At 34.0% G+C, this 11981-nt stretch overlaps 2 protein-coding genes across 31 annotated transcripts; one reads left to right on the forward strand and one right to left on the reverse strand.

The window, feature by feature from the left end:
* Window positions 1–343: 343 nt before the first annotated feature.
* On the reverse strand, window positions 344–10441 carry LOC104114668 (uncharacterized). 30 transcript variants are annotated; one of them, XR_011409540.1, is made up of 8 exons: window positions 10190–10424; window positions 9097–9392; window positions 8637–8883; window positions 7796–7885; window positions 3216–3252; window positions 3039–3126; window positions 1817–1868; window positions 344–1703 (listed from the first exon to the last, which is right to left on the reverse strand). XR_011409540.1 is itself a non-coding variant. In XM_070181341.1 (5 exons), the coding sequence occupies exon 5, from the start codon at window positions 5054–5056 to the stop codon at window positions 3314–3316; it is 1743 nt and encodes a 580-aa protein (XP_070037442.1). In that variant the 5' UTR covers window positions 5057–7712; window positions 7796–7885; window positions 8809–8883; window positions 9097–9392; window positions 10190–10440; the 3' UTR covers window positions 3259–3313. The 30 variants fall into 30 exon arrangements, 8 of the variants coding, with proteins under 8 accessions (XP_070037442.1, XP_009623459.1, XP_009623458.1 ...); XR_011409543.1 differs by lacking the exon at window positions 7796–7885 and having other exon boundaries at window positions 344–1028; window positions 1609–1703; window positions 1817–3126; window positions 10190–10434; XR_011409547.1 differs by lacking the exon at window positions 7796–7885 and having other exon boundaries at window positions 344–649; window positions 904–980; window positions 1609–3126; window positions 10190–10434.
* Window positions 10442–11056: 615 nt separating this feature from the next.
* LOC104114670 (uncharacterized) lies at window positions 11057–11733 on the forward strand. Its single transcript, XM_009625168.4, has 2 exons — window positions 11057–11316; window positions 11436–11733. The coding sequence occupies exons 1-2, from the start codon at window positions 11197–11199 to the stop codon at window positions 11559–11561; spliced, it is 246 nt and encodes an 81-aa protein (XP_009623463.1). The 5' UTR covers window positions 11057–11196; the 3' UTR covers window positions 11562–11733.
* The last annotated feature ends 248 nt before the right edge of the window (window positions 11734–11981 follow it).

Raw genomic sequence — 11981 nt, forward strand, 5'->3', positions numbered from 1 at the left:
CTGGCCGAATTAACCGACCGATTTCGATCGATTTTTTATAATTTATTTTATTTTATTTTAAATGAAAAACCGACCAACGTTGGTCGGCTTCTTGAAAAAAGAATTCGCGGGATGCAAAAATAATTTCCCGCATTTTTGCGCCAAACAAAAGCGACCAAAGTTGGTCGGTTTCGTAAAAAAAAATTAAAAAATAAAATATTTTGAAAAACCGACCGACTTCGATATTTTGGACGTTTTGTTTAACGTTTTGTTTACTGATCGAAATCGGTCGGTCGATCACGGTTAGTTTTTGCCGAATTTCTAGCCGCGAAAGCTAATTAAATGAAAAGAAAGAGGTAGAACATGCAAAAAAACGAAAAAAGATAGTACTTTTGCTAGCTTCAGAGAGTGCCACATTATCCTTCTTATATCTTTCAATTATTATACAAACTAGTATTCATTTGAATAAAACTGTACAAATTGTGGAAGTGATCTGATTAAGGAGAATCCATTTGGAGGTTGCAATAATTATTATGAAATACATAAACCCAAAAGTAGAAAGTCAAGGAACCCATCCTGTCTGAAATACTCTCTGGTGCTTAATTATCCCCATTTTCCAGTGGCATAGGGTATATGTATAACCCGAAAACAATAACAAGCAGATATAAGCCTGACAGTATAGTAATTTGATTATACTGACAGAAAATAACACAGAGAATGCAAGCAAGGAATTCTTTGCTTGAGTAGTTGCAGCAAAAGAATGCTATACCAATATGGTATAACGAAAGCAGCAAAAGTTTAGTGCAAGGAAAAGGAAAAGAATGTTTCAATTCCTTTTATCTGATTTCAATCTCGTGGAATCCAACTGATATCTGAATCAAAAATAATGACATAGATAACAAAGCTACGAAATTGGTCGCTTACCCACCTGATAAACCAAAATAAGCTTTTATCTGGGAGGTAGTCCAAGAAACACTTTCTCCTCTAGATGTTTTGATTGCCTGCGTCATAAGAGTACATAAAGAGATATGTGTACCAGCAGGTTGACCCTAGAGATAAATCGTGGATAAATATAAGAAAATATCTAGTCATTGATAAGTAAAGAAAGGCCTCCTAGGAATTGTCCAGTATTTCTATTTGATATTTTTCCGCCTTAGATTTGAGTTCATAAGAACTATTCCCCTTCCTCCCCCCAATCCATAAATAAGAATGATGAAGTGTGGTATATATTCTAACATTGAAAATAATCTCAAGCATTCTTATCCTAGGTAATGATATGGACACACCGTGTACAGTTAATTAAGATTACGTCGTTAATTTGTCAAATAAATGTGCTTGAGTCAAGCGCTCACTTCAATATTTCGGTGTATAACTAATGAAATAATATAGAAAATCGGTATTGAAGTGAGTGTCACTTCAAAAGTGGTTAAGTCATCAAATGACAGTACTCTCCTTCGAGGCATACATTATTATCAACACTGTCATGACATGAACCTCAGACAAAAAGATGTAGCCCTACATTCATATACTATTTTTAAGAAGGGAAAAAAAGTACCAACCCATAATTAATGGTCATTGACCATTTTGTAAAGACATATAAATGATGTGTGTGGTCATATTGACACATACCTCATGCTATCTTCTCGGTCATTTGAATAACAATCAAACTCTGCTTTGTTATCAGTGAGCAGATCCTATACAAAAAATCAAGACGCATCCAACCCCTGGAAAAATCACCGCTTCGTCAATTTTGACATCAAGATAGTAATTCAAGGTTGCTCCTATCATAATCAAAAGAAGAGTTCCAAATTGAACAAACTATGGTACTACGAATTACCTTTCACAGAGGACAACATTCATGAGTTGGCTATAAACCATTGAAGTTGAGTCTACTAACATCATAAAGATCAATCAGAACAAAGTACAACACAGTCTAATTTCTATCCATTCTGAAAGAGACTTTACATTAGCATGCAATGGAGGCAAGCAAATGCCTAAAAATTGAGCTCCGACAAAATACAAACACTCAGCCAACTTAGTATACATGTTTAAGGAAAAGGAAATCAAAAATCTTCTCTTGACTATATTTTCTGCTTTACAACTTAACTAAATATTGACTAATAACTATAGTATACAGCGCAGATATTGAGCAATATATTGCGAGAAGCTCAAGGTTCTGCAGGGAAAAAGCATTAAGCAAGCAGAACTCAGCTTTAACGAACTTTAACGGAGAACAGTAAATCAGCTATAATTTTAAAATTCAAATAAAGTTTACCTATTTATGGTCTAACTTTATGCAAAGGAAAAAAGGAAATATTATATAGCACAATATCGGATTATACTTTCCTTTTCTCTTTTCGATACCATGGAATCAAAGGCCAGGATCACAAAATTCCCTCGACTTCAAAAAGGTTTACAACAAATTTTTAAGATCGAAGTTTTTCAAATTTAGTGTCTAAATTCAAAGCTTTTCCCCAATCAAACTATTACGGTTTATCCGAAACAAATTTACCATCGGTCATAAAAAGAAAAACAAATATGTATTTCGTGAAACCAGCATACAGTGCAACCCTGAGTTAACAAATGCTTTGTTCCTCAGAGAAAGCAGCGGCAAAAATTAATCAAAATACCCAAAAAAGGACCTCTTTAAACCGGCAAACGTTGCAACCCTCAATTAGTTTTTTTACTTTGAGATTTCACAAATCCAACTCTTTGAATTTTGCCGAAAAATAAAGTAAAAGGAGAAAGCAAAATCTGAATCGGCGATCCCCAATGCGGGTAACTATGAATTACTATGACATCTATTTCTGAATAGCAGAAATTATGCTTCAGTCGATTTGCCACTTCTCATATAGTAGATAAAGAGAAAACAAGAGTTGCTATACGATCAGTCCACAAAAGCTCTTACTCCTAAAGAGAAAACATAAATACCTAGAGATGATACAAAAGCAGAAGATGAGAAGCAGAACACGCACCAGAAATTAACGATCACAGAAGGAAAATTTACTGAAGTTAGGAACAAGAGAGAGTAGACGTTCTGGTGTTTAGAGATGACTTACCTTTGTCAGTGTTAGACTTGAAAGTTCTTGAAAAACTTGTAAAGCAAGCTTAAAAAAGATCATTTGATAGCATCAACCGGGACAGCAACTGCATTTACAGCAGTAAATGTGCAAAAAGTTTGTTTCAACAAGCATCGTTAAATGAAAAATAATCATACAGGTAATTGGTAAAAATACCTTTGTAGCAACAGACTATTCCAAACCTCAAGCCAACCTGCCATGAATTATGTGAGCGCATTGCAACAACAGAAGTTGGGTCCATCATGTGAAACTATTTATGCAAAAGCTTTTTGAATAATTTTATCATACACTATACTGTAGGTTGAATGATCATCATCGCTATCTATTGTAGGTGGACGAATTAATAGTTTTACACAATTGGAACTTTTTGCTCTTGATAGTGCTACATAGAGTTGACCATGTGAAAAAACAGATTCACGTAAATAAACTACCACGAAGTCCAATGTTTGACCTTGAGCTTTATTTATTGTCATAGCAAAACATAATCTCAAAGGAAATTGTGTTCTTTTAAAAGGAATAGGCAATTTTTCATCTGCTGATGATAATAATGGTATTTTGGGAATAAATACATGCATATTCTTAAAGTCCCCAGTAGCAATTTTAGCACTTATAACATGTTTTTGAAGATCACAAGATATAAGCCGTGTACCATAGCATAAACCTTCACACGAATTTAAATTTCGTAACAACATAATAGGACAATTCTTTTGCAAGGTTAATATATGGGGAGGTAAACTAGCAGGATGTAAAGTATGCAAAAAATCTTCATATTGACTTTGATCGTTTGTTTCAATAGTCTCATCAAATGCAACATATGTTTTAGGATCGCCAGGAAATTGAGATATGAGCAAATCATTTATTTCATAAAAAAAGTCATTTTTGGTTGTCAGAATTACACGCGAAGTCATAGAAGATGCATCAGAAAAACACCTATGCAGATCTAGATAAGTAACTCTAAACAACAGATCTAATGATTGATTTTCAAAAATGAAAGGGATAACAAAACAATCAGGGATTTCAATTTTGTCATAGCTATCTGTTTTTTCTTGTCCATTTCCTATTCTCATCAAATACTCACAAAAGGTAGGATCTGTCTTTGCACACATATTCTCTGACAATCGTAATTTTTCAAGTTGATTCCAAATTTCAGAATATAATAAGTTTTCTTGAATAAAATCTTCTTTTTTTCCACTCCTAACAACCGAGAGAGTTTGTCTAAAATGACCATCGAAAACGACCACTTTTCCTCCAAATAGAGCATTCGTATCCATTAGATCCTTCAAGAGAATATCAAAAGTTTCTATCACTTTCTCTTTTGTCATAGATACTTCATCCCAGACAATCAGTTTTGCATCACGTATTAAAGCTGCAAGTGTGCTTTGCTTACTAATGTTACAAGAATATTGTTCATCGATATCAATAAAAAATTTAAAACGGTAGTGAGCAGTTCGTCCTTCTGGGAGGATCGAAGCCGCAACACCTGAACTTGTTGTTGCTAAAGCGACAAAACCTTTTGATCGTATAGCAGCTAATAAAGCACGGTATAGAAAAGTTTTTCCAGGTCCTTCAGGTCCGTCAACGAAAAATGCTACTGATTTGTTAGAAAATATTCTTTTAAGAATAGTGTCATACGCTTTTCGCTGTTCAGTATTTAATTTTCTCTCTAGAAGCAAATCTTCTTCTCTAACAATGATGTTTCTTTCAAACTGACAGTCATTGGTTTCTCTAACAACAGCTGAAGGTTTACTCTTCTCATGAATCATATTATATTCATTAATATCACGTCCCATCAAATGCAAAATATCATTGATATGATTTAAAGCCATAAAACGAATATCTTTAGCATTCATGTTAGATAGAATCTTAAAATCTTCGGACATTGAATCTTCAAATTGTTTCCAAAGTTCTATTGGATTAACAGGATTACAATATACCAATAATGTTGCAAACAAACGCCTTAAACTATATGGCATTTGATAATTTGTAGCTTCAGACATACATTCAACCAAGTTGTTATCACAATGTAACAATCCTCTTTTTTCTGCAGCCCTCTAAATGTACTACAACATTTGCCGTCAACTATACATAAGTCCTGATATGATTTTGGTCCTCTAACATTCATCAACAATAATCTAAGACAATATCTTTCTCCTTCTGTTGGATGATATGTTACAACACGTCCAACTACAGTACGTTGTTTTCGACGTGTCCACGTTTTTTCCCTAGGTGACCATACAAAGTACTCAAGAAATTCTTTATATAATAATAACGGTTGCATAGCATCTTTATTTGTGTTGTTCATAACAAAGAATTCAGTTAACATTATTTTTCGAATCATTGGATTACTCAGTATTCTATCAACATTCTCAATACTTTTAAAAGAGACAAATTGTTGTCCTTCCAAATGTAACTGAAGGTGAAAAACACTTAGAGTCATTTCACTTGTGGGGAAACTAAATAATCGCCACGCAGCCTCTGGAGGTGAAACCCATCTAGCATATTGATATTCTTTTATTTCATCTATGTCTGAATCTGTATCACTATCATGTATATGAAATGCAATTTTATCGTGTCTTTTGCAGATATATTTGTAAATATATTTCACTACCTTGATATCAGAACAAACTTCAACATTCATATAACAATTATACTTGCATAGCAAAAATGGATTATATGGAACTACCCAAGAATTATTCAGAAACTTACCTCTTATTTCTACAGCTTCTTCGGTTCTTTTCCTTCTGTATATTGGATATGAATTCTTCCCTTTTGATGTTTGTTCAGCAAAATGTTTTGGATACTTGAATTTGCAATTATTATTTTTCATGTAAATATTTGTAGGATTTAACTTTCCACAAGTACCATGCATTATATGTTTAATAACAAGTGAATATAGATCGCGATCTTTTTTAGAATCAGGCCATTCTGCGCAGACAAATTTATCATAAGATTCAGGAGTCAATAATTTGTGTTCATCAGCAAGTATAATAAGGAAATGAGCATGTGGAAGACCACGTTTTTGGAATTCTATAGTATACATGAATCATGCAACTCTTCCAAAGATTTGTCTTCTTAATATATCCGTCTTTAATTCTTCTACCTTTGCTCTGAAAACTCTACTAACTAAATCAGGTATGTTTTGTACCTCATCAGCTAGCGATAAATGCTCTTTCATTTCTGGCCAAGAAGGATTACATGTCATTGTTATAAATTGTTATAAATAAAACAGGTTTTCCAAAATATTGTACCAATGCGATAGCATCCATGTATCGTCGGCGCATGTCCCTTGGTCCCCCTATAAATGTAACAGGGAGGAACGTTTTCTTTCCAATTTTAAAGGCTTCCCTTTCACCACATCTTAAAATATCAATGAGTCCTTGCAAGACTTCAATTCTAAATAAGTCTGGATTAAATGAGAAGAAGTCTAATCTTTGAGTTTCAAGCTTTATATATATGTCTACTATAAATTGTTGGAATATTCTCCCACAATGTAGCACTTCATTTGTTTCATTATCTCTTAGTTGAAATTTGTAACAATAATATTCTCGACAAGACACTGTATCTCTTTTTCGTTTTCCTTTTTGTAGTGATTCATCTTCCATATCAAGAAATCCATCAACTGGACACATATTTGATATACTGGGCAACTGTTCATCTTCACAATAAGCTCTACGTTTCGTCACATTATTTGTCTGAATAATTCTTTTGATTCCACAATGCCATCCATTTTCACCGAAGGGCAATAATAATGAATACGGTAACAGATCATAACATCCACAATAATAATGTACTAACCGAGCTCTATTACTGTGGGTATAAATTCAAATATGTGGTGCAGATGTATCTCTAGGATTTTCTTCAAGCCATAATGCGGCAATCTCTGATGTGTTGGGTAAGTTATATGTTCGTTGATCTAAGGTTGAGTGATATTTAAGAGCATTATAAAAATCAGATAATTGGGGAACATTTAAGAGAGATTTTAGGAAAATAGTATATGGATTTACTTTCAATATGTCCAACGTTTTCACTATTGCCTCATTAATTCTTGTCGAACAGGCCATCCTATTGGCTAGTTCATTATCATTCGTAGAAGTACAACTGTAAATTCCTAGGTTTTTCATTGGAAGGAACTAAATCATCTATAAAATGATACATTTGTCCCTAGACTCTAAATGTGTAGATACCACTGTTTCTTCTCACTAGATCTTTATCATACTTTACACCATGTGAAGTAAATGCAAACATGTTATTGTACGTTCTAATATAAGTTCGAAAGTTTTCAGATTCTTCAGTATTTCCAAAGTATAACTCTAATAATTCAGTTGGCATTTTATGACATGTTAACCTTATTGAACCACTTTTACAATAAAATCCTGGAGGTTCATATTCAAACTTCTTTGCACGACAGTATTGGCAGTTCGGGACCTTTTTTAGAGCAACATACTCACTTCGTTGCTCTTTAGAGACCAGACACACCTTTTTGGCCTTTTTGGCCCGCCTATGAGCTGAATATGTAAGAAGTATCATTAGGGAAAAAGGAGTACCAAGACATATGTATGGTGGATATTATTGTAAGACAAAGTTTGTGCAAACCTTTGATTGGAACAGCATTGAACGTAACATGACATGGGTTAGATGTGCCTGATGTGGACCCTTATATACAAATAGCCACAGTTTACAGTAATGTATAAACAATATGTCATTCTGAAAAGAGTATAATCTAAATGTAGGTTTACCCGTTTCACGAATGATAGGGGGATCCAATATACCATTTCCTTTGTCTAAATTACCAAGTGATGTAGTCATACATGCTTGATGGCTGGCAGCTGGTAAACAGAATGGCCAAGACATTCAAAAGCGTACAACGAAGCCTCGGTAGATGCAAAATAGAATGTAAAAGAGCAGGTAGTAATTTTGTATTTTACTTTTCTCCAAGTTAAATAAGCATCCTTGTATTATAACACTAATTGGATCAACTTTTGCTGATAGGTATCATGCCATTGAATGGATGTTCAGATGCACCTTTGATGAGCCAAACATATCAAACATTTCCTATTGAATGCAAGATTGAAACCCACTATAATTCATAGGCAGGCGAAAAATAATTGTGATCTTCAACAGGAAGGTGCTCAAAATTTATATCATTTCAAACTCAATAGAACCTGAAAATATTAAAAACAATCACTGAGGTAACACTTTTAGAATCGCTATTGGACTTCCTCAGCAGCTGTTGTCGTATTTGGATCCAACAAGTGACAAACACCTCATCAAGTTTGGGCTAACAATCAAGACTCTAGCGTAGGCACATGGAATTGACGCACAAGTTTTATGAGACTTCATTCATGATCAAACCATGTAGTTGATAAATATTGTTTACATCATCTTGAATCTGGTTATGTAAACTCGGGGAACATGGACTACTGATCATTTAATTTGATGGTCGTTGCCTCAACAAATATGCAGCTATCTAAACAAAGATATTAACTTTCGAAATAACGCCACTTTTAGCTATTGAAGACTCAAAAGGCATTTAACCAAGTGCTACAACAATGGAAGTGCAGGTATTTCATAACATACATCTTTAGCCATTAATCTTGGACACAACGTCTGCCTTGTAAAGTGCCTTATCTATCTTGCCCTTGAACAGAATGAAGCACTTCTATAAAGCACTGAAAAACGATGGATGCAGAGCACTTAAGTTGATCCAGAAATATCATATCCAATATTACCGAAAGATAAGACATCTAACCTGAGAGATCCAATATACTCTTTCCTTTTTCTAAATTATCCCGCGATGTAGTCGCGCAAACTTCATGGTCGGCAGCTGGTAAACAAAACAACGAAGAGTTTAAAAGCGTACAGTGAAGCCTTAGTAGGTGCAAAATAGAGTGCAATAGAACACATAGTATTTGAGTATTTTATTTTATAGGTACACATAAGATAAATAAGATATCATACTAAATCTCCAAGCAAAATATATAGGCAGCACTGTATTAATAATATATATGGTGTCTAAATATGAGTACAATAATATAACCTTTTTTCCGCAAGGGAAGGAGGCTCTAGTATGGTAAGAGCAGTTTGTTTCAGAAATCCTGCTTTGTTCCAATGCTCTGGGACAGCAACAGTCGGACTTTGAAGAAGGCTGTGATTTGCAGAATCTTGTCTTCTTATACGGCGAGATAGCAACATCGCTTCCCTTCTATGAGCAGATATTTGGCTTTGCCTATCACGCCGTTTGAGTTGCATTGCAGCCTTCATTTTTTCTGCGTATGAGCAGTTGTTTGGTTCTTTGGAATCCAGCAGTTATGCCAGTTGAACTTCCTTTTTTACCTGTAAATATTTCTATCCGAACTTGTCAATGAGATGTTTAAAAAGGGACAAATTATATTTTTAATATCGTGGAACACTCTATTTATTACAGATTCTATCTATTACCCACCAAGTTAAGTTTTGTCACCGCACATAGTTTACCCTAAATCAAATGTAGCAGCCCCTTCTCCGCCCAAGCGGAGCAACAAATTAAATTGAAAGACAAATGGTAAACGTTTAGTAAAAACTTTGACTGATTCAACAATTTTCTCAGTAAGAGCAAACAGAACTCGACAATTAAACTTCATGTGTAGCAAAGGCCTAGCATCCCATAATAGCAGAGAGAAACACAAGATAAGAAGAAGCAAGCTCACACGAAAACAACAATTCAAACGATAAATTGACCAAAGGGTAAAGCTAACAACAAGAAAAGCAAGAAGAGATAGGGTTGCAGTCGCAGAGGAGTTTGAAGATTGTGAAACTTTTCATATGTTGCTAGATTGGCAAAAAAGCATTAAAATAGGATGTGTCTCTGTACTCACCTCTTAACCATATTCTTCTAGGAAAAAATAATTTACTTCCAAAAGTATAGAGTTGAATTTTTAATAGCAAAAATCCAGTATATCAGAAAACAAAAAATTAAACAGAAAGACGGAGGAAAAGGCAAGGTGAATCGAATACCACACGGAATAATTCTAAAAATATGTCACCACCCAACTGATACATTCAAGAATTTGTTCAAACACATAAAGAACAAAGTCTTAGCGTGTAGTAAAAGATGAAACAGAGAAATACAAGATGAGAAGAAGATAACTCACAGGAAAATAAAGATCCGGACAGGAAAATTCACCAAAGTGTAAAGATAAGAACAAGAAAAGTGAGATGAGAGAAGCCAAAGAAGAGTCGATATAATCCAAGTGAGGCCAAAATAAAGCTACGGAAAGACGATATCTCCCTCGAGGTGCCAGGCAAACATGTCGTCCAGGTGTGTGCTGAGTCCCAGATAGTAGAATATACATGGGGTTACTAAGCACAGTGCTTAGTGACTAGAAAAAAGGGGGGCTGAACACTCGAACCATCAATATAAATTCAGGAAAATTATGCGATATATTAAATATTTATATTATATTTATTATTTATAATTATATTTCAGTAAATTTATTTTTTATAGTTATATTTAATTTTTATAGTAAATTTATAAAATAAGAATAATTATTTTAAAGTGAAACAAGAGAGAAACAAGTTCTTGTAGCTAAATTGGTTAGATCCCCGCTTAGTTAGCGAAGGCCTTGAATTTGTCTATCAACAAGAATATTTTATTTTTTTATATTTTTATATTTTACCTTAATTATATTCGTTGTGCGAATAATTACAATCGATACAAATTATATTTATTACGCGTTTGAATATAAATAATATAAATTAATAATAATTGAATAATATTTATAAATAATAATTAAGCAAATTATAATTACTAAGGATCTAAATTGGGGTGGTTTATAAAATTTCATCGTCGCAAGAAACCCAAGGAAACATAGCAATCCAACGACATTTCCATAACAAGCATGACAAACTGATAAAGACGTAACACGTGGAAGGTTATGGTTTAATATTGGTGCAACGTGGCAAATTTTAGAAACTTAAAGTGAATTCAGAGCATGCCACCTATTTGCATGTTTGACAGAATGAATATGCAAGTGTAAACAAACACCTCATAGAAGAAGAAAACGAAAGAAATATAAAACGAGAACCATCTCCGTGTCAACTTGACTAAGAGATATCAAAGGGAGAGAGGTATAAACTTACAATTATTAGAGCTTCGAACATGGAGGATATTCAGTCAGCGACTCCGGCAACGAAGTCTAAATTGACGAAAGGATTCCTGTATTTTACGACGTCTTTGCAACAATGTTGCCGCTACATTAAGGCATTTTTAGTTGGTCAGGTAATTTTATTTTGTTTCATAAGATTTTTTTGTGCTTTTACAAAAGGCAGTGATAGTAACGTTGGAACTGATTGCAAGTAGCTTTACAAGAATAGTTTATTAATGTTACGTTTGGTCAGGGAAAGAAGATGACGGCAAGAAGTGAGGAGGAAGCAACACAGGCTGATATGTTGAAAGCAAAAATGGAGGTCGATGCTGCTGACGCTGCAGAGAATACGAAGAAGCGACTTGATAATTCCAGCTGATATTCCTAAAATGTTTGTTTCCCATTATTGTTTGTAGTATTTGATTAGATTATAATTATGAAGGAGCTCGATCGTGTATTTATACGTACGAATACGAATGGATTGTACTTGAGAACTTGTGCTGCGTTGGTCGTTAGTGGCCCTATATATATGTACGTACGTTTTATTTTTATGAGATTTTCCTAGTATAGATTGAAAGATATGAAAAGCTGCTAGTAGGTAAATGGTCCGGTTGCTTGTACATGTTCACTGAACTGATCAGTATCTCATTTGGGTAAATAGTATGTTTACGTTGTTTTAAGCTGTGTAAGCTGATGCATTTCTCTTTTCGTTAATTGGCCTGTTTATATGGTCATGTTTTAAGCTTAGATTAGTATCTCTTTTGGGTAAATGGCTTGTTTATTTGTACATATTATAAGT

The sequence above is a fragment of the Nicotiana tomentosiformis genome, chromosome 7 (genome assembly GCF_000390325.3).
Source record: "Nicotiana tomentosiformis chromosome 7, ASM39032v3, whole genome shotgun sequence".
NCBI lineage: Eukaryota > Viridiplantae > Streptophyta > Magnoliopsida > Solanales > Solanaceae > Nicotiana > Nicotiana tomentosiformis.